Here is a 19,233-nt window from a genome sequence, read left to right on the forward strand (position 1 = left end):
TATAAAACTAGTCAGACTCTTTATTTTTTAAATGGATTCCGATAATCTAACAAATTGAAATGACACTATTATCGAACCAGGAATATTAACTTGCGAAGTGGCAACAAGGACGATTGTTAAATACTTTTTGTTTCTCTTCTAACGTTTCAGCTTTAATTGTCTATGGACTGAAGTCGAATTCCATTAATCGTGGTGGCTCGCTTTCGAGTTGGACAGTTCATTTAATCAAGTGCGACTTTTAGGAAACTGAAACTATGAGTTACAATGGCCTTTGGTTGCTTTGGGCGTTTATGGGACAAGGTGCGTTTCAATGATGACAGTATTGTTTTTCGATGCATTAAGATATTTTTAACATTTTACCATAATGAAAATGTTATCACATTATATGGCTATGACTTTTCCCAAATATGCGAATCTAGCTTAACCTGGTGAAGCCGAGTATCGGTGTTACAGTACTATATCTATTTGTATGCGTAGAGCGATTGACAGTCTGATCTCTTTAACTCAGTCACGAAACGACAATGTGTATAAATATATTTTCCCATTGAAAACTTTATTCTGTAGAAATCAAAAAGTCATCTGAAAAAATGATTTAAAGGCTTTTCAGATATACATATATAATGATTCCACAGCGGTCCAAGATACCCCACCTGCCGTTCGCAGGGTCAATGGCTATCGATTTCACATATATTGTTCACGCATGAAATGCGGTTTTCTGACGTCAGAAATTAATAAAAGAGATTTGTGACCATCGCGTATTTTAGGGTTGTGATAATTATTGTTACTTTAAAATTAATGCCTTTTGAATTGTGGCGTTTTAATGCATTTTATTATTGTTTATTGATTTATTTACCTACATTTAAGGTACGGGCCAAATTATAAAAAAATGGGTGTGAATATATTAAAGTACCTAAAAGTAAAAAAAAACTGGTCAATTCTAAAAACCTTCATCATAGTAGCTACACCTAAGTGTAGTCAAACACCTTTATCATATACACAGTAAATATCATAAATCAAACTAATTTTACCACGTTAAAGTCAATTTCACTTAACATATCAGTTATCGTCATTACGTAAGATAAAGACAGTTAAATTTAACTATAGATAGGTATAATCGTCCCGATTAGTTACGGAGATTCGCACTCGAAAGGGAAATACCGGTATATTATGTAAATACATACATGTTACAAACTTCCTCTTTGTTTTCGGAGAAATACTAATTATTTTCTTTGGTTTCATTTGCCTTTTGAAAGAGCACCTTAGCAGACTCGGATATAATTTTAACTCTCTTCGCGAACACATATTTTCGACAAAAAAGTACCTACTACTTTAATTTCCTGAACAAGTTGGTATATCTATAGCAAAATTAATAAGTACATAGATATGATGAGTGAAATTGTAAATGAGGATATCTTGACTCACATGTCAAGCGTGAACAAAAGACGACAATTTTCTTTAACACAAATCAACATTGTCTTATCTAGCCAATATTCCTTCTTCTACTTAACCAGAACACAGGAATGCACACTGGTGGCCACAAACTGTACATTTGGAAAGAAATTGAAATACGCTCGTGTATTTTGTTTTGTTTGTATCGCTCGTGTTATGGCTTTCATCGTTTGGCGTATCTATTTGTTGTTCTTTGAGCAGTTTTTTCTGTATTTTCGTTCGTGGAAATTGCCGTTTTCATATACAGTTGTGTGTTTTTTAATCGATTTTGCGAGCTATCGGCGCGACGTTCCATTTTTTGGGTAGAGGTATTTTATAAGTTTGGTGTAGGTTGTAGAATTTTATTTGTCACTACCCAACAAACAAAAAATCCTCTCATAGTGGCTAAAAATGCCAAAAATAAATTTCTTATAAAAGCCGTATTAACGCTAATAAGGGTGCGTTTGGGCACAAATTACAAGAACAATAACCTCAAACCCCCCTTATATTTGCTTTATTGTCAGCTTCTTTTTCTTATATGTACTTTATTATAGCAAGCGATAAGGGAGTCAAACTAATAAAAGCAAAAGGATTTGCTCTTAAAAAGCCAACCAACCCTATACATGTTTTATAATGGCGAGCAACAAGGAAGTAAAACTTATAGCGGCAAGACAAATTCTATTTTAAAGCAATTCGCCCTAAAATCAGTATTTGAGATTCTGCAACAAGTGTTTTGTTGAATGATTTTTCACAGTTTGGCAGCGTCAACGAGTATTTTAAAGAAAACAAGAACCATGATTAATTTCATTTATTTTTTTTAGTGTACCTGAATCCGAGAGTATATTGTGTTTGTTTATTGAGAAAACTGTTGGGAATTCAAACGTATGATAAAATGTGGTACAAAAAGTGTAATTATATCAATGCGCCCTTGAATTTGAGTAGTTTTGACGTAAAAATGTGAATAATTATTAGGGCATGTTTTTTATAACGCTTTTACAAGGGTAATAACATTCTCACAACGTCTATTAGAAATCTATAAGATTATAAGCTCTGTAATGGCAACATTTATTCCATCTGCTATCGCCATTTTATCTACCGTTAGGGTTCCTTTCATCATTCCGTAGCTGTATTAATATTAGCTATATTACATTTTAGGTATTATCACAATGGTCGTATTTACGGAGAAGATCTCTCTGTCCAAAACAAGAGATGGCCATGGAATTTGACACACTTTATCGTACGAAGAAAATGTTTTCATTGCAAATATCAGACTTTGTCGAACATACCTTCACACTTTGTGATTGGTCGTGAAAAAATAGAAGTTTTGCTACTATTCACCTTCTTGTTTTGTCAAAATTGTAAAGAGTACAAATTTGATTTATGATCTTTATTGAAGATGAATGTGAATATTGTAATCCATAATTTTATTACACATTTCTCAGTAGTAATAAAAAAATTCAATACCTAGCAATGGAAAATAATTATTACTAGGTAAATGTAAATAAATAGATTGTAATATTTTTAATAGATCACTCAAAGCCATTGTGAAATATTATTTTTTACTGCCCAGTTTTTGACATCACCACCGATGTCCATCTTATTCAACTCAAATTTAGTTGAAAATTTATGTCTTCTTCACTACCTACTGTACTTCATTGTCATCTTCCATAAAATCATTGACGGAACCCAAGTGATTTGTTGGTATCGGGTTGTCATTTTGTAGTATTATACTCGTAGCAGTAGAAGTGGTATAAGAATATTTTGATATGACCATCTAAAGAATAAGACCTTTTTAATGACTATGTAAGTGATTATGGATTGCGTTCATTCTTGTAAAGTTATTTATTTTGATATTATTTACATACAATTTACAATACATATTTACAATAAAAATCAAAAACTATCCTAGTAAAACAAACAACTAAAAAGCGTCAAAAAATTCGTCCCCATCGCTGTCAACTGGGAGCGTGCCCAAGAGGCTGGCAGCATTACCTCGTTGGATCGCCATGCTGATTCTTTGTCCGAGGTAATAGCCAGCCTTCTGGTCACGAGAAGCGTCAACCAGCCGCCTAGAAAGATCTTTAAATAGAATGTGGGCATTCGGACCCCACGACCCGAGGGTTTCAACCCCAAACGGTTCGAAAATATAGTTTCCGACAAGGCCACTATATTTCCGCCGCTTGAGGTTCTCCGCAGCCGCAGCGGCAGCAGCAGCACAGCACGCAGAACTTGGAAGGTGTGATGGCGCAAGAGTATCGACACAGGTTGCGTCCCATACTAAAGGCCTACCCATCTTCCAAGGGAATAACGACATGCCGTCTGGTCTCTTACCGTCGTCGCGTGCCAGGCCGTTTGGTTCTAATACAGCTGGTACCCCGACGGCAACAAGAGCTCGACGGATAATGTCATTTATGTTTGCATGCCGCGCAATACGGCCCGCACTGCGGCTGCATGACAGGCCGTGGTGTCCGAGGCTGGTGACAGCCTCACCACAGTGGCAGCGATGAGGGGAGCAGCACGGTGCTCCTATACGTAAACAAGTAGCGAGGCGGAAAGTTGTATCGTCAAACATGGTGCCAATGTTTGACGACGGTAGTGCCTGAAGCCAAAGCCCGACTCCCATCTACCCACAGCCAGTAGGCGCGCTCGCTCAGCAGGAGTAATTGCCGTTTCTATCAAACTATTCCGGGTTACTCTGCAGAGCGGCTCATCCCACTGTCTTTGGGAAGACGGGTTGCTGGGTAAATTTTCGTTCGGGCAAGTAATTTTCCATGCATCCATAGCCTCGGCTAAATACGGCACCTCGAAATCAGCCAGTGTTGGAGTAAGAATATTCCTGGTTAATTTCTCGGTGCCGTGAACCGAGGATATGAATGCCGGTAAACTAATACTGGTAATTTTGCGGACGCCGAGACCTCCCATCCGGATGGGCAATGTGGCTTGTTGCCAGGCTCGGTCGTCCAGGGCCACATTGAGAATGGAGCTGAGGGTATGGCGGATAATTTTATCAATTGGGTCTAAAAGGTGGCTATGTTTAAAGAGATGAGAAGAACGGAGGTAATGTGTAAATTTAGGACCAAAACAGCAGTGTCGAATAATTGTGATGGCCGAATGCATTGATATTTTCTGTAGGCGTTCCGAAATATCTTTGAAATTATCAATTTTTTCCGAAATAAATGTAGAAAAAGATTGGTCTAGGATGGGAGCCCCAAGGAGGCGGAGAGACTGTTTATCTATAATTTTAATCTGTGGTGCTAATGATTGAAATTTGGATATTGTCATTTGTCTGTCAGTCGTGTCAGTAATAAATAATTCACATTTTGTACAATTTAGTTCTAAACCAATGGAATGAAATTTATGTTTTAAATGTATGAAATCCTGAAATACGGTCTCTACATCGCCTCCCAGGGTCCCATCATCTAGATACCAAACGTTGAATTTGGAATTTAGCTCTCGAATGATCGGGTGAATGGCTAGGCTGAAAATTACTGGCCCGAGGGGATCGCCTTGTTGGCATCCGACTGCAGATTCTAATAGGTTGTCCTTATAAAGTAATTTTGATGGGTGCCTGTAACACTAAAATGCAGAATATTGTTTGTTGGGTAGACATCTTATGAAATGCTCCTATGAGTGTAAAAGTATCAAAGTTAGCTTATGCATTACTATTATAAGAACAGTTAGCCAAATAAAAAGCTTTTATAAGGTTTTGAATATTATAAGGCTTAAAAGCATTGTAAATGCGCTTATGAGAATAACACATTTTCAATCCTTATTATAATCATGTAATTTGGACTTGTTATGGTTAACCCAACCAAATTATAAGAGTAAAGGTAATATTAGCCAAATCTTCTTATATTGTGCCATAATAAGGAACATTGACATAATGAAAGCGATTTTAAAGCAACTATAAGAAATTAGACCTTAAACATATAATTTTATAAGAGTAGCTTGTTTGTTGGGTAGTTGTTTTCCTGCCGTTTTACCCGCATCTGCTCGTATACGGATAAAATATAGCTAATGTTACTCGGGACGAGTGTAACTTTCCAACAGCGAAAGATTTTTTCTAATGCATTAAGTAGTTTCGCAGTATTTAGGGTAGAAACAAACAAAACAATGTTTCTACTTTATTAGATACACAATTATTATATATTTCCAATGAATCATAATGGTAGAAAATTCCGCATATTGTTATTCTTAGAAAATATAAATTGAATTGACCACACATTAATACATTTTGCAATGTCACGACACACAGCTTACCTACGTACAATTTACATAGTCTAATGTATGCTTAGGGTATGTCTACATTACTATGTAGAACTATTAATACCACATTAAATACGGTTTAGTCCTAATTCACATACCACGGGTCCTACCTACACACGCTTGATTGAAAGCAAACTTAGTTACTAAAATAACTTATTGTTAACTTAGACTGGACTTGGTCGACGAACGGATTGTTAAGAACAGTTACTATGTTAATCCATTTTGAAACTTGAGTGCTTGACAATAGGGTTGAGAAATGATTGAGTAGAAATTTAGTTAATAGAAAAATTTGTTGGTAAATATGTGAGGCATGATAATTTTAGTTTATATGGTGCTTTTGGACCATTTGTAGGTGTTATAGTTTCTGTCTTCTGATTTGCTTATTTATTGTAGATTAATCTATAATTGGTAATAGGGTAGTGTCCAGGGTCGAAATAATGAAATAATATTTGGTCCGCTTTTTAGATAATCAAAAAATATTGGATACGTATTTTTTCTTTTTTTAATTAAACATAAAATGACAAAGATAATACACTTCAAAAATTAGGAGTGGGGGCCTTTTACGTCACAGTGTCCTGAAAATTGTAGCAACTTGTGACGTCACACTCAACTTTAACACGCTATATCTTTACAAGTTCTGATCCAATTAAAAAAAAAAAATACGTATCGCTTAATTTTGGACAATCTATAAGACGGACTAATTATTATTTTTTAGGAAACTAGCCTATTGAGACTCGGTAGTGTATTAAGTAATAGAAGCATTTATACACCAAGAAATTGTACAAAAGCAATATTCTTGATATAAAGTGGTCTGTTTGTTCTAATATAACTGAAAACACATCAGCAACCTCCCTACGCCTTAAATCCTTTTAAGGCTATATCCAATTTCCCGCTAAAATATGCACCACAAGGCAGCACTCTAAGCACAAACCTATTAGGATTTAGCCAGCCACGACCACACAAAATCCGGAAAAGTGGAAAGCAAAAAATACATTAAAGTTTTGTTTAATCCAAGGACTGAAACGCAGCCTCGTAATATGAAAATGAGTTTGAAAGTGCCTACGGGCCCCGTCAACAAACTTTGATGAAGTTCCGCTTGATTTAGATTCATAGCTTTTCTGATGGTATCTGGATTGCTTGCTTATGCTTTGATGTTAGTTTTCAGTGTTAGAATTAGGAATCAGTCTTGGGTGTCTTTGAATAAAGCGCTTTAGTCAATTTAATTGCAGCGCCCTGCCTGCTCATTTTGTCTCACCCCTTGTTAGGATACCTAAAATTCTTCTGCATGTTTTGCTTGAATATGACGCAATGTGGAATTACAGACTTCCCAAAAAGGAGGTGGTTCTTGGAGGTAACGTAAAAATAAATGTGTAGCACATTAAAAAATCCTTTTACGAAATAGGAGTTCTGAAAATATATCGAGTCTGACTTCTATTTTAATGCCGTAAGTACTTAAAATTTCTTCGTAATAATTACATTTCTTTTGTTATAACAGTGTTTGTGAGAAACAATGAGGTATTGCGTAGGCGCCGCATGATTTATTCATAACTGGATGACGCTGGCTTTTAGCCTCTTTTGGGAAATAAACATCTTGTTTCGGCTTATTGTATTTGTAAATTTTAATTGAGAATTAAAACGCTGTTTGCTTGTTTAGATATTTTATCTTTTAATCTTAGGTTGAAGGAATAATGATTGATGAGTTAGACGAGTCATAAATTTCTATATTAAGTTTTTGATAAAATTAGACACTAAACATTATTGACCATCACTTTTTACTACCTAAGTACTTAGCCACTATTAGATAAGACATAACTTGTATATCTTGCATGATGTAGAAGAAAAAAAATCGAGTTTTAAATAGGTAAATTCTGCTTCTCTAAAACAAAGTTTAGAAAATGAATGATCTCAGCAATAAGGAAATCCAATGAAATTGGATTATCGTATCGCTCTGCGCCGGACAGGAAACAAAATATGCAAATAACTTTTAAATTAACTTTGAAATTGTCCCTCACTAACTTGCACTAAGTTTATTTATTTTGTGGGTAACACATACGGTTGCTTTAATTTGCATACTTTTAATATTCGGATACATAATTTTGACTAAATAACATCGTAATTTAGGTCATGATTAAAATGCATACAGTAAAATATGTACATTAATTGCTCTGCTTTAAAGAGGAGTATATTTAGCTGGTAATTGGGTTATCTATGATATGTTTGGCTGTAGCAAAACATACAGTTTTACCATCCTGAGTGCTTTAACTGTTACTCATCATCTGGCCAACTATGTTGGGGACGGCTTCCATTCTCAAGGTATGCCACTCAGTTCCAGTGTTTGACTTAGACCTATTCTTGTAGCGAGTGATCTCTCTCCGGTCGTGTCGGATTGCCTTCCTATCGGGATGAGAGTGAAGAAATAGTGTCTGCGCAAATGCTTGTGCACTATAACATGTCCTGCGCAGTTGGCTAATCTCCTTACATGAGGTAAGTCGCCGTAGTCGATAATCGGCTAGGAGGACATCATCATCATCATCACTAAGCAGAACAAAATGAATTTATAATTAGAGAAACGCCACAGGCCGATCGATGTGAGTTAGGACAAATACAGAGCCGTATTAAACACCACATAATATAGGTACCTACTCAATATCCACTTATTTACATAAACAGTATAAATCTTCTTGCTGCCCACATACAAGAATGTTCAAGACCGATTCGACCTTCGGAGGCATGCCCAAGTATGCAATAGACTTCGGTCTCAGAATAAAGTGCTAGGGGCAGACGTCAGGCGCGACTATGACCATCGCCATTGAATATATTGGCCTAGGTCAGGGTTGGGCCATGGGGTAGATAATTTTGGCTGCTACGAATTATAAAGAAAAGATCTTGACACAAAAAAAAAAAACGTTTCAGATACATGAAACATATTGTATGTAACACATATATAAAAAATTTAAATATAGCGTCTTAAAATTCGTGAGAAATATGAGATTAGGTCGATTTGTAATATGATGATATTTGCTAGGCACTAAAAGCGTATTCGAAGATAAACACTACTGGCTGTTTTTGGCAGATTCATAACACATTTATGAGCTCAAAGCAAATAATCGGTGATAGCGTTGCTTAAGATAAAAAATCTGGAAAACCGAAAAAAATAGAACTTAATTTTCGTACTAAATGCTTTCTTCTCTTTAATTACTAAACTCTCTACTAATATAAGGCCATTTAAAAATTATTGCCAACGTTGTTTTATGACCTTTATATTGGAGAGTTGAAAAAGCATTTAGATACAATACAATATTTTCAAATCCGCAGCAACCCTGTTCCATGCGGTGTATGTCTCCATAAAAGCTTTATGTCCCGTGAAGTGGACGCTCCACATTCCAGCCCGTGTGAACACGGTATTAGGCCGAAAAATGTGTCACAGTTTGCCATCTCATAAACTGCTGTAGCCCCAATGGATACTGTATCATGTTGCTATTGTTGTTCGAAGAACGGCTCACATAGTTTCTTTGGACAATGATTTGTATGCCTTTTGGGGTATTCGGAATTTCGCCATTGAGTTTAATAATAATTACGGTATTTTTTGTGTCACCAATTTTAAAACATATACATAGTTGGGTATGCATAATTTAAGTTTTTTTGAAACTAAAATTCGAAACAATTCAATTGCAAAACAAACAAGGCATGTTTGTGAATTCGTTATGTTCTGCTTTGAAATAGAGTATGTATGTAGAAAAATATTCTGTTTTTTTTTAGTTTCAACATTGAATATGGATGTCAATTTCTCTTTATGCATACCGTCATACCTAGCTTTAGTTCTCAACACTACGTCAAACTTGCAGCTTTCAGCGAACAAAAAATAACACTTTAAAACAATACCAGTAATTGTAACAAGTCCAAAGATAAAACCAACGTTAGCAGGAGTCATATTGTACCGTACAACATACGTGTCTTGTTAGTTTGCCTCAAGCTTGTTGTAGCTACGTGTTGCTAGTACGAGATACAGCAACGAGGTTCGTATCGCCTCGTCGAAGATATTGAGCGGCATGCGAGAAACAATTTTAAAATCTGAATAAGACAGACGTTCTATTGTTTTTCTTGCAAGCTGTGTGTGGGAAGTAAAAACGTGGAAGCAATCGGAATGCGTCGAATGGCATCAAATGCCAATAATTCAAATTCGTTATCCTAAGCACCAATTAGAACCATTCCTACTATAAACTTTTAACGACCAAAGCACAGAACGAGAAATAAACAAACGAATGCAACTTACGTCAATATAAACAGACAATCAAGCTTAGCTTCAGCTTCAACCAAAAACCGCAATAAGCAAATTTAACTAGCTTCCATTAACCGTCGGTGTTTAAACAGAAGCTTCAACAATTCAAGTATAGTAACAGCCAATAAACGTGAAGCCAATAACACAGTATGAAATCCCCACAGAATTTGTGGATCGCCGGCATAAATCGGTCGCTGGCCCATGCAGCGCTGCAGCGCTCCAATCTACAGCTGCACTCGCTCAATAAGCCCACCCGAAAGGCGAATGACGTGCCCTATCTTTCGGCTTTGGATTTATAGGCACAGTGATAATCAAAAGCACCGTTTTTAAAGCGCTGAAAAATTGTCGGACCCACTTTTTGCGCGTCTTTTTTGAATGACGAATGCGTTTTTCCGTGAAGGTTTTCGTCTAAAAAGATTTATATTTTACAAGCAACAACACAAAAGTTGAATTTCAAAGATTTCGCCAGCGTTTGGAATATGAATTTGATAAAACTATCATTGCTGAGTTGCACGGAGATTGTACCACCTGCGTTTTATAACTTTATTTCTGCCTCAAAAAGGAAAATTTTCCTGATGTTCCTTTAAAATCTAAGCGATGCAAAAGTTTTATGTTTTCTTTCCTTCAAAATCACAATTTATGTCAAATGTACGAAGATATCTACGGAACAATATATTTAAAATATATTTTCATCAAAAAGTATACTATTTATTGAGAAGTTATGATTAAAATTGTTTAATGCTGATACTGCAGCTGTCTACCATTTATTTGCAAGTACACATTTGCGTTAAAAAAAAATGTGTACTAGAAAGGATATATTTTAGTTTCTGTAGGCCATATTCTCACTACAGACAGCTTACGTTGTCTGTAGTGAGAATATGGCCATAGTGCAAATAAATTTCCTTTATTTCAGCGCGTTTCCAGAACTAGCATGCTTGATTTACGTGCTCGATCAGACTTTGTTGATTTTTTCGCATTTGCATCGGAAAGTGACGAATGGTTTCATGCTTCACACCATGCTAATGGTCTGAGCTAAAGGCGAAGGGGATTTGAATGAGATTTTAGATGAATGATTAATAGTGCGAGCGTTTGTTTGTTGTTCGGTCGCCAAAATTGTGCAGCGTTAACTGACAGATAATGGGTCATAAATATGCTAATGCTGGCCGTATTAGAACTTTTCATATTAGAAAAAGTCGTAACTAAAAATGAACGATGAATGAACTAAATAGCAACAACATTTTTTATTATCTTTTTGAAATTTCACATATTTGTTTCTCCTTTTTCAATTTTAACCGAAGCCATGTTTCTAGTTATTTAATTAAAATTTTCTTTTATTTTCAGGTAAACAACGACACACGTACACCACATAAATCCGGTATGCAAACTCATCGTTTACAACCTCACAAGAATAGGACATACATTCTAACATTCTAGATATTAGTTGCTAAGTTCTGTATATGAATCGTGCAACTTGCATACGTATGACCGCAAACTAGATGCATTACATCAAGTTCCTTGCATTCTAACCGGCTATCTTGTACGTTTCTGGAGTACAATGCTTCTGAACTTTGAGTGGTGTTACTGTTGGGTACATATGTTCTGATGTGAGTAATAACATTATATGTATGTGCATACCTATAATCAATGCCAAGATAGGTACCTATAAGAAAAAGGGAACTAAAATATATAGGTACATTGGGACGCAGGAATGTGAAGCACAAAACAATACTAGTTGAATCGTTGCTTTGATTAAGATATAAAAGAATAAGGCAAATGTAAGCTATAAATAAAATATATGAGTTAAATTAAAGAACTTATTATAAGTCAGGAGTGATAAATTAGCTGAAGATTCAAAGCAAAAGTCAGAGCTCCTTTAATCTGTAGTCACAGGTCAGACTCTTGAAATACGTCCATATGTGCAAGCTCACCAGCCAAGCCCCTTTACAACCTAACACCAAAGATGACACAACAGACCCTAAATAATGACGAAGTGACCTCAACGGTGAACAAGGTATACTTCAAAGTGACCCTGTTGTTCTCACAGGTCAAATTGTCAGGTGCTCAAATGAATGCCTGAGCTTAGGCCGTTCCGTGAAACAATGGCGTCGGAACGCTGACACAGCAACTAGGGTGGGATTTTGCCCTTTGCAATCTCGACATTACCTTTGTTTTTTTTTTGTAACCATAGACCTGCAATCCAATTATAGGAACCTTATTTTTAGAATTTGACAGGTTAGAATGGAGACATTTCAAATACAAACTTTGTTTTTTAATTTTAGCATAGCATAGCGCATTTTTTTGGATTAACAAACATTTTTTTGCATGAATACACAAAGAGAATATTGTTACACTGGCATACAGACGTATTAAGAACATAATCCTTTTTTGTTTGTGGTATTTTGTATCCAGATTATTACTTTTCGGAATTGGATCAAAAAATACAAGTTCATGTATGGATAGTGATCCAAAGTTAGGTGCACACCGTACAAACAAAACCTACTCACCTGCCGGTTGTTCGAAGGCTCGGTTAGCCGTTATTTTTTTCTTCGACATTGTTTTTTATTTTGTTTCGTGTCAAACCGGATTGAATCTGTGATTAATTAGGAATCAATCAAGTTTTAATCCTACTCGTTTTCTTAAACGAAATTTTTTTCGGTATCGGACTAATTTTATATGCTAGCATTATTCAGTCTCTCTTGCAAACAGGGCGGCGGGTGTCCGATGGAGGGGGGTGTTCGGGTTCTGGTGAACTTGCCATAAGGTTTACAGCTAAACAGGTTGCGGCCGTTATAAAAAGCATGACAAGAGGTAAGTCGCCAGGCCACGACGGCCTTAGCATCGAGCACCTTAAACATGCTGGGCTACATCTGTATAGGGTTCTGGCTTTGCTTTTTAATTTGTGCCTAAGTCATCATTATTTACCTCAGGACCTTATGCAAACGGTGGTAGTGCCGGTTATTAAGGACAGGACGGGGGACGCCTCTGACGTGTCCAATTACAGGCTTATTTCGTTGGCCACGATAGTTGCGAAGATCTTGGACAGTTTGCTTGATCAACAGTTGGCTAAACACATTGAACTCCATGATTCGCAGTTTGGGTTCAAACCCGGTCTATCTACGGAGAGTGCCATTCTGTGCCTTAAGCAAACTGTCCAATATTATACTTCCCGAAAAACACCTGTTTTTGCTTGTTTTTTGGACCTGTCAAAGGCGTTTGACCTTGTGTCCTATGACGTACTGTGGGATAAATTGCAGAGCGATACTGAACTTCCGAATGAAGTAACATCCTTGTTTCGTTACTGGTATGATAACCAGAGAAACGTGTTAGATGGGCGGAGGCTCATTCGGATGTGTACCGGCTAGAGTGCGGCGTGAGGCAGGGGGGGTTGAGCTCACCCCGCCTCTTTAACTTGTACATAAACCGACTGATCGGTGAGCTCAGCAGTACCAGAGTTGGATGTCATATTGATGACATTTGTATGAATAATATTAGTTATGCAGATGACATGGTGCTGCTGAGCCCATCGATTGGTGCTTTGAGGACACTTGTTGCGATCTGTGAGTCGTATGCAGTGGCCCATGGGCTCAAGTACAATGTGAAGAAGAGCGAGCTTATGATGTTTAAGGCGAGTGCCATTAATTATTCTGATGTCCCCGGTGTGTCACTCTGTGGCGCTTCCTTAGCTTGGGTTTCGAGGTTCAAGTACTTGGGTCACTGGGTCACTGAGGACCTCAGGGATAACGTAGATATAGAGAGGGAACGCAGATCGCTGGCCGTTCGATGTAATATGCTGGTTCGAAGATTTGCACGTTGTACTAATGACGTCAAAATAACTCTATTCAAAGCCTTCTGCCAGTCTTTTTACACGTGCAGTCTTTGGACCAGTTTTACGCAGAGGACATACAGTGATCTGCGTGTCCAATATAATAATGCGTTCAGGATACTGTTGGGGCGGGCGTGGCGTTGTAGTGCGTCCGGTATGTTTGCGGAGGCCCACACAGACGATTTCTACGCGATTATAAGAAAAAGAGCTGCCTCCATGAATAGCCGGCTTCGCGCCGCCACCAACAGTCTCCTGAACGTGTTTTCTGATCGGTGGGACTCCCCCCTGCTGCGTTATTGGGTGAGGATCCACACAAATTATCGTCTTTAGTTGCTATTAATTATGTATTACTAACACTAGTCTTTAAGTTATTTTGTATACTAACACTATGGACACATGTCTGAAATAAATTATTTGAATTTGAATTTGAATTATAGATAGATATTGTTTTGAGACAGCACAGTTACATTTACCCGTGTGTTAAGATAATTTTCATACACATTTAAAAATAAAACCCGTTCAATTACTTAATCACATTGTCCCAAATTATTTCCTGTAATTTCACTCCAATATAAAACAGGTAAAGGTTTTCTACAGATATTACGAGACGAAACAAAACTCTTTGTCTGATTGACCCAGATACGTACGGATCAGCCATTTTGGAATTAAAATCGGACACGGAAACAATTTTATAAATAATTACTCAACAGCTACCTCTTGTAACAGGCCCATAAAGTAACGAACTCTCGTTTTAATTCACTCCAAAATAAAAGCTTTTCTTTTTATGGCGCGAAAAATACCAGAATACATAAAAAAAATGTAATCATTTAAATAAAACTACTTTTACGGATTTTATCGCGGTTATATTATATTATTTAATCCCGACGTTTCGGATCCTTTACAGCATCCATGGTCACGGGCAGACTAAGGTGTTGGTCGTCTTGATATATTAGTTACAAACAGCTACCCTACATTTTGTTAATTATTATTGACAATCCGATTCACGCAAAACGAGCTAACTGTATCCTTAGGTCGAGCAGTTGTAGGCTTGGATTTTGATTTAATAGTTTCTATGATGGGATTCCAAGCAGGTGGTATGACCCAGCCATCTTCTCTATTGAAATTTGGATGTTTTTTAATTTCAATAGCCTCGCGAATCATCCTAGGTAGGAATCGGTTTTCTTTTGCAAGGACTTGTGGTTTATCAAATCTGATGTAATCTGATGTAATGTGTGTGATGTTGACCCCACAACAAAAACATTGAAATCAACTAGTGATTTGATAAAAAAGTACTCCGAAACATTGAATCTAGACGTAAAATACCTAGTTCCTAGCTGCGCAAAACCACCAAAGCTGTATGGGCTACCGAAGATACACAAACCTAATGCTCCACTACGACCAATAGTCAGCCAAATCGACTCACCAACCTACAGATTGGCTCAACATCTGGCTAAAGTACTTTCACCATTGAGAGGAAACACAGCAGCATATGTAAAGGACTCGTACCATTTTGTCAGTGAAATAAAACACCTACAACTAGCTGACAATGAAACTATGGTCAGTTTTGATGTTCAGTCATTGTTTACATGCTTACCCGTTGAAGACTGCATCAAGATTGTGTCTAAGAAACTAGCAGAGAATAACATGCCTACTGAATATGCTGAACTGTTAAAACATTGCCTAACATCTGGCTATTTACTGTGGAATAATCACTTCTACACGCAAGTGGATGGTGTAGCAATGGGCTCCCCAGTATCTCCCATTGTTGCTGATATCTTCATGGAGGATTTTGAGGAGCGAGCCCTGCAATCTGCACCCATAACACCCAAATTCTACAAGCGGTACGTAGATGATACTTTCACAATACTACCATCTGACAAAGTCACAGCATTTTTAAATCATCTTAACTCCATAAACCCCAAAATTCAATTCACTATGGAGTCAGAGGCAAACAACTCCTTAGCTTTCTTAGATGTTTTGGTTATCCGTAACCCTAATAACACCTTGAGTCACACTGTGTATCGGAAGAAAACCCATACAGACAAATACCTTCATGGTGAGTCCCACCACCACCCAACACAGTTATCTACCGTTGGTAAATCTTTGTTTCAGAGAGCACGTGGGATCTGCGATGAACAACACCTGGGTGCTGAGCTTCAACATGTTAAGCAAGTACTGCACGACAACAAGCTCCGAGTACCGCGCCCTCGTCGCAGAACCCGCGTGAAACCAGCCACAGTTGAGCGTCTACCTGCTGTTCTTCCATACATAAGAGGAGTCACAGACAAGATTGGCTACATCTTGAAGCGAGCTTCAATCAAAACCTACTTCAAGCCGCTGAAGAAGATTAGTCAATTCTTACCACCTGTCAAGTGTCACATACCTCTACAAGATGCGGGTGTATACAAGCTTGAATGTGATTGTGGTCTCTCTTACATAGGCCAAACTAAAAGAAGCATAGGGACCCGCGTAAAAGAACACATCGCCGATGTCAAACACCGCCGTTCCAGACAGTCAGCAGTTTGTGAACACACACTAGACAAGGCCCAGCATTACATCAGATTTGATAAACCACAAGTCCTTGCAAAAGAAAACCGATTCCTACCTAGGATGATTCGCGAGGCTATTGAAATTAAAAAACATCCAAATTTCAATAGAGAAGATGGCTGGGTCATACCACCTGCTTGGAATCCCATCATAGAAACTATTAAATCAAAATCCAAGCCTACAACTGCTCGACCTAAGGATACAGTTAGCTCGTTTTGCGTGAATCGGATTGTCAATAATAATTAACAAAATGTAGGGTAGCTGTTTGTAACTAATATATCAAGACGACCAACACCTTAGTCTGCCCGTGACCATGGATGCTGTAAAGGATCCGAAACGTCGGGATTAAATAATATAATATAACCGCGATAAAATCCGTAAAAGTAGTTTTATTTAAATGTCTAATATTCGCGTAAGTGTCAGAAATCAAAATGTAATCAGTTTATTCACAAAGAAAATTCTATTTATCCTGTATACACAATTTGCTTTATATAAATATGTATATAAAAATAGGTAATAAATTACGTAGAAAACGTGTTGTATCTTTTATCTAGTGGCAACATTTCAAATGATGTTAAGTTAATCTGTTTGTGCAGAGAAAACACACTTTTGTTGGGAACAATCTTTTTGTTAGGTACGATACTGTGGCCAATCCAATTTAAAAATACGGAATACTTTGATTGGCTGTGAAATCTTTTGTTCATTTTCAAGCGGATTTTGGTGGCATCCACGTGTAGGTTTTTAACCGACCTCCAAGAAGGGTTACTCTGTTTTTTAGGATCTGATTACCCTATGGATGAAAAACGGGAAAACTGGTAGAATATATAACTTCAATAGATAAATGGAAATGTTGAAACCGCTACCCTTCGCCTATCTAAGCTTGAGAATCAGTTCTAAGCCACATTAGGTACCATTTAATCTTTGGATAAACCTATCGATTTATGGCCCAAATTCGTCAAAGAATTTGGATAAGAGTGCAGTATCAAGTGCACCAACATATCTAGCAGTTTGGAAGCTATTTGCGACAGTGTCACAGTGACCGATTCGGCAGAGCGCGTGCACTCGTGATGTATGCCGATCGGCGTTTGATTGAACTGCCTACGAGCGTTTGAGCTTAGTGTTCTTAATTTAAATTGGCGTTCTTTGATTTTTTTTTTTAATTATGAAAAATTATGATTTTATGGTTACGATCTTTGTTTGAGGTTTTATGCAGATTTTAAATCATTGATTTTAAATTAATATTTTTAATGCTTTAATAAAAGGCTGCATTTTAATAGGTAACAGTTTAATATATTGCTCATGCTTTGGCGTTCTTAGGTAATATTGTGAACTAGGAAGGAGGCAGAAAGGAGGCTTGCGAATTTATGTATGTTTACATGTAGTCGTCAATTTCACGTCCGGAAAGTTTAAAAGCTATATTGTTGAATATAAACTATAAATCAACGCAGCAGTGGCAGTTCAATAAAAGGTCGGTATCCATCAGTTCGGTTCGCTTGTCCCGACCGAATCGATCACACTGACAGTCGCGCAAATAACTTCTGATACAAACGTACTGGTGGAACTGAGATTTTTTTAGTTTAAAATCTGTGGTAGAAACTGATTGCCTACATAAAATAACTTTAACCCTAGATAGATAACCATATTGCACTGTACACTAAAGATAACCATACGTCGATTCGACGTGCGAATGTTTGAGTGGGCATATTTTGGATTATGTATATACTATGTTTATAAATGTGATACTATGTTTTAATATCTTTAATTATATGTTGATAAAATGAAAAACATTAGAGTTTATTTATATTTTTATACGAAAAAAAAAATTAAGTACAAAACAAGATAATTCTTACTTTTCGAAACATAAACGTTTAGCAATCTTTCCATCAGTCTTATAATTTATTGTGTAAACTTTTAAAAATCATTTTTTTTAAATCTCTAGAATATGACAAATTAAAGTAAATCACAATTTTTATTCATTTTAGCATGCAAGGCACTTAGGGCAGGCGATAGACTTGTGCTCTCCACAAATGAGATTTTTGCAGCTGTCGGACATTGTCTTTGTCATCCTTCTAATTTTTGAAGAACAAAAGGCACAATATTTCCTTTTTTTTTAGCTCAGGTACACCTTCATGTTGTGTGGGAGGTTTGGCTGGTCTTTTTGGCAGTATACTACTATTTATTTCTTGTGCAAAGTGACCATTTTACGCCTTGTCTACATCCATGGGGTCATCAGGCTACCGCTGAGTTTCTTCATAAAATCTCTACGTCCCAGCGGTTTTTCTTTCTTACAAATCATATTATCAGCAGCAGATACTCTGCCACGTGTTCTGCCTTACTCGCCGTCCAACGATGATCGCTTTTGCCACTGAGAATTTGACGCTATGGCATGACAATACAACTCGGCATAGTTAGCGAAGCACTTTCAGAAATTTCAGGGTTATTTTCAGACATGTCTTCAGCATCAGTGTTTCCCTTCACTGATGCACTGTCTTCAAAGTCTTCTGCATCACTCTGTACTTCATCTTCTAATAAACAGTCATCAGTTTCACTATCCGACACCTCAATCTCTTCATAGCTTGTTTCACGCAACAACCGACAGGTTGCTGCATCGTCTGCACGGTTTCGTGACGTCATAATGTAATTTTTATCGTGGCCTATAACAAGTAAAAAACAAACGAATAAAAAACATGTAAATTTATTCTCAAAAAAGACAATAACACATTTTCCCAGAAACAAAAAACTAACACTAAAGATAACCATACGTCACTTCGACGTAAGGTAGGTAAATATTGACGAAAGTATTGCACTTACCGGGGCGATATGGGCATGTCCTACAAGCTCCGACGGCCGACTGAGTTGACAGGAACGGGCAGGATAATAACGCGAAAAA

The 19,233-nt window shown here is 37.1% G+C and overlaps 2 protein-coding genes across 3 annotated transcripts in view; both read left to right on the forward strand.

Annotated features, from left to right (window-relative positions):
* LOC110380240 (protein artichoke) overlaps positions 1-19,233 on the forward strand; it is a 107,604-nt gene that overhangs the window by 68,793 nt on the left and 19,578 nt on the right. The window lies entirely within an intron of this gene.
* LOC135117751 (uncharacterized) lies at positions 15,045-16,726 on the forward strand. The gene has a single exon (XM_064037753.1). The coding sequence runs from the start codon at positions 15,351-15,353 to the stop codon at positions 16,587-16,589; it is 1,239 nt and encodes a 412-aa protein (XP_063893823.1). The 5' UTR covers positions 15,045-15,350; the 3' UTR covers positions 16,590-16,726.

Source organism: Helicoverpa armigera, chromosome 14 (assembly GCF_030705265.1).
Source record: "Helicoverpa armigera isolate CAAS_96S chromosome 14, ASM3070526v1, whole genome shotgun sequence".
In the NCBI taxonomy this organism is placed as follows: domain Eukaryota; kingdom Metazoa; phylum Arthropoda; class Insecta; order Lepidoptera; family Noctuidae; genus Helicoverpa; species Helicoverpa armigera.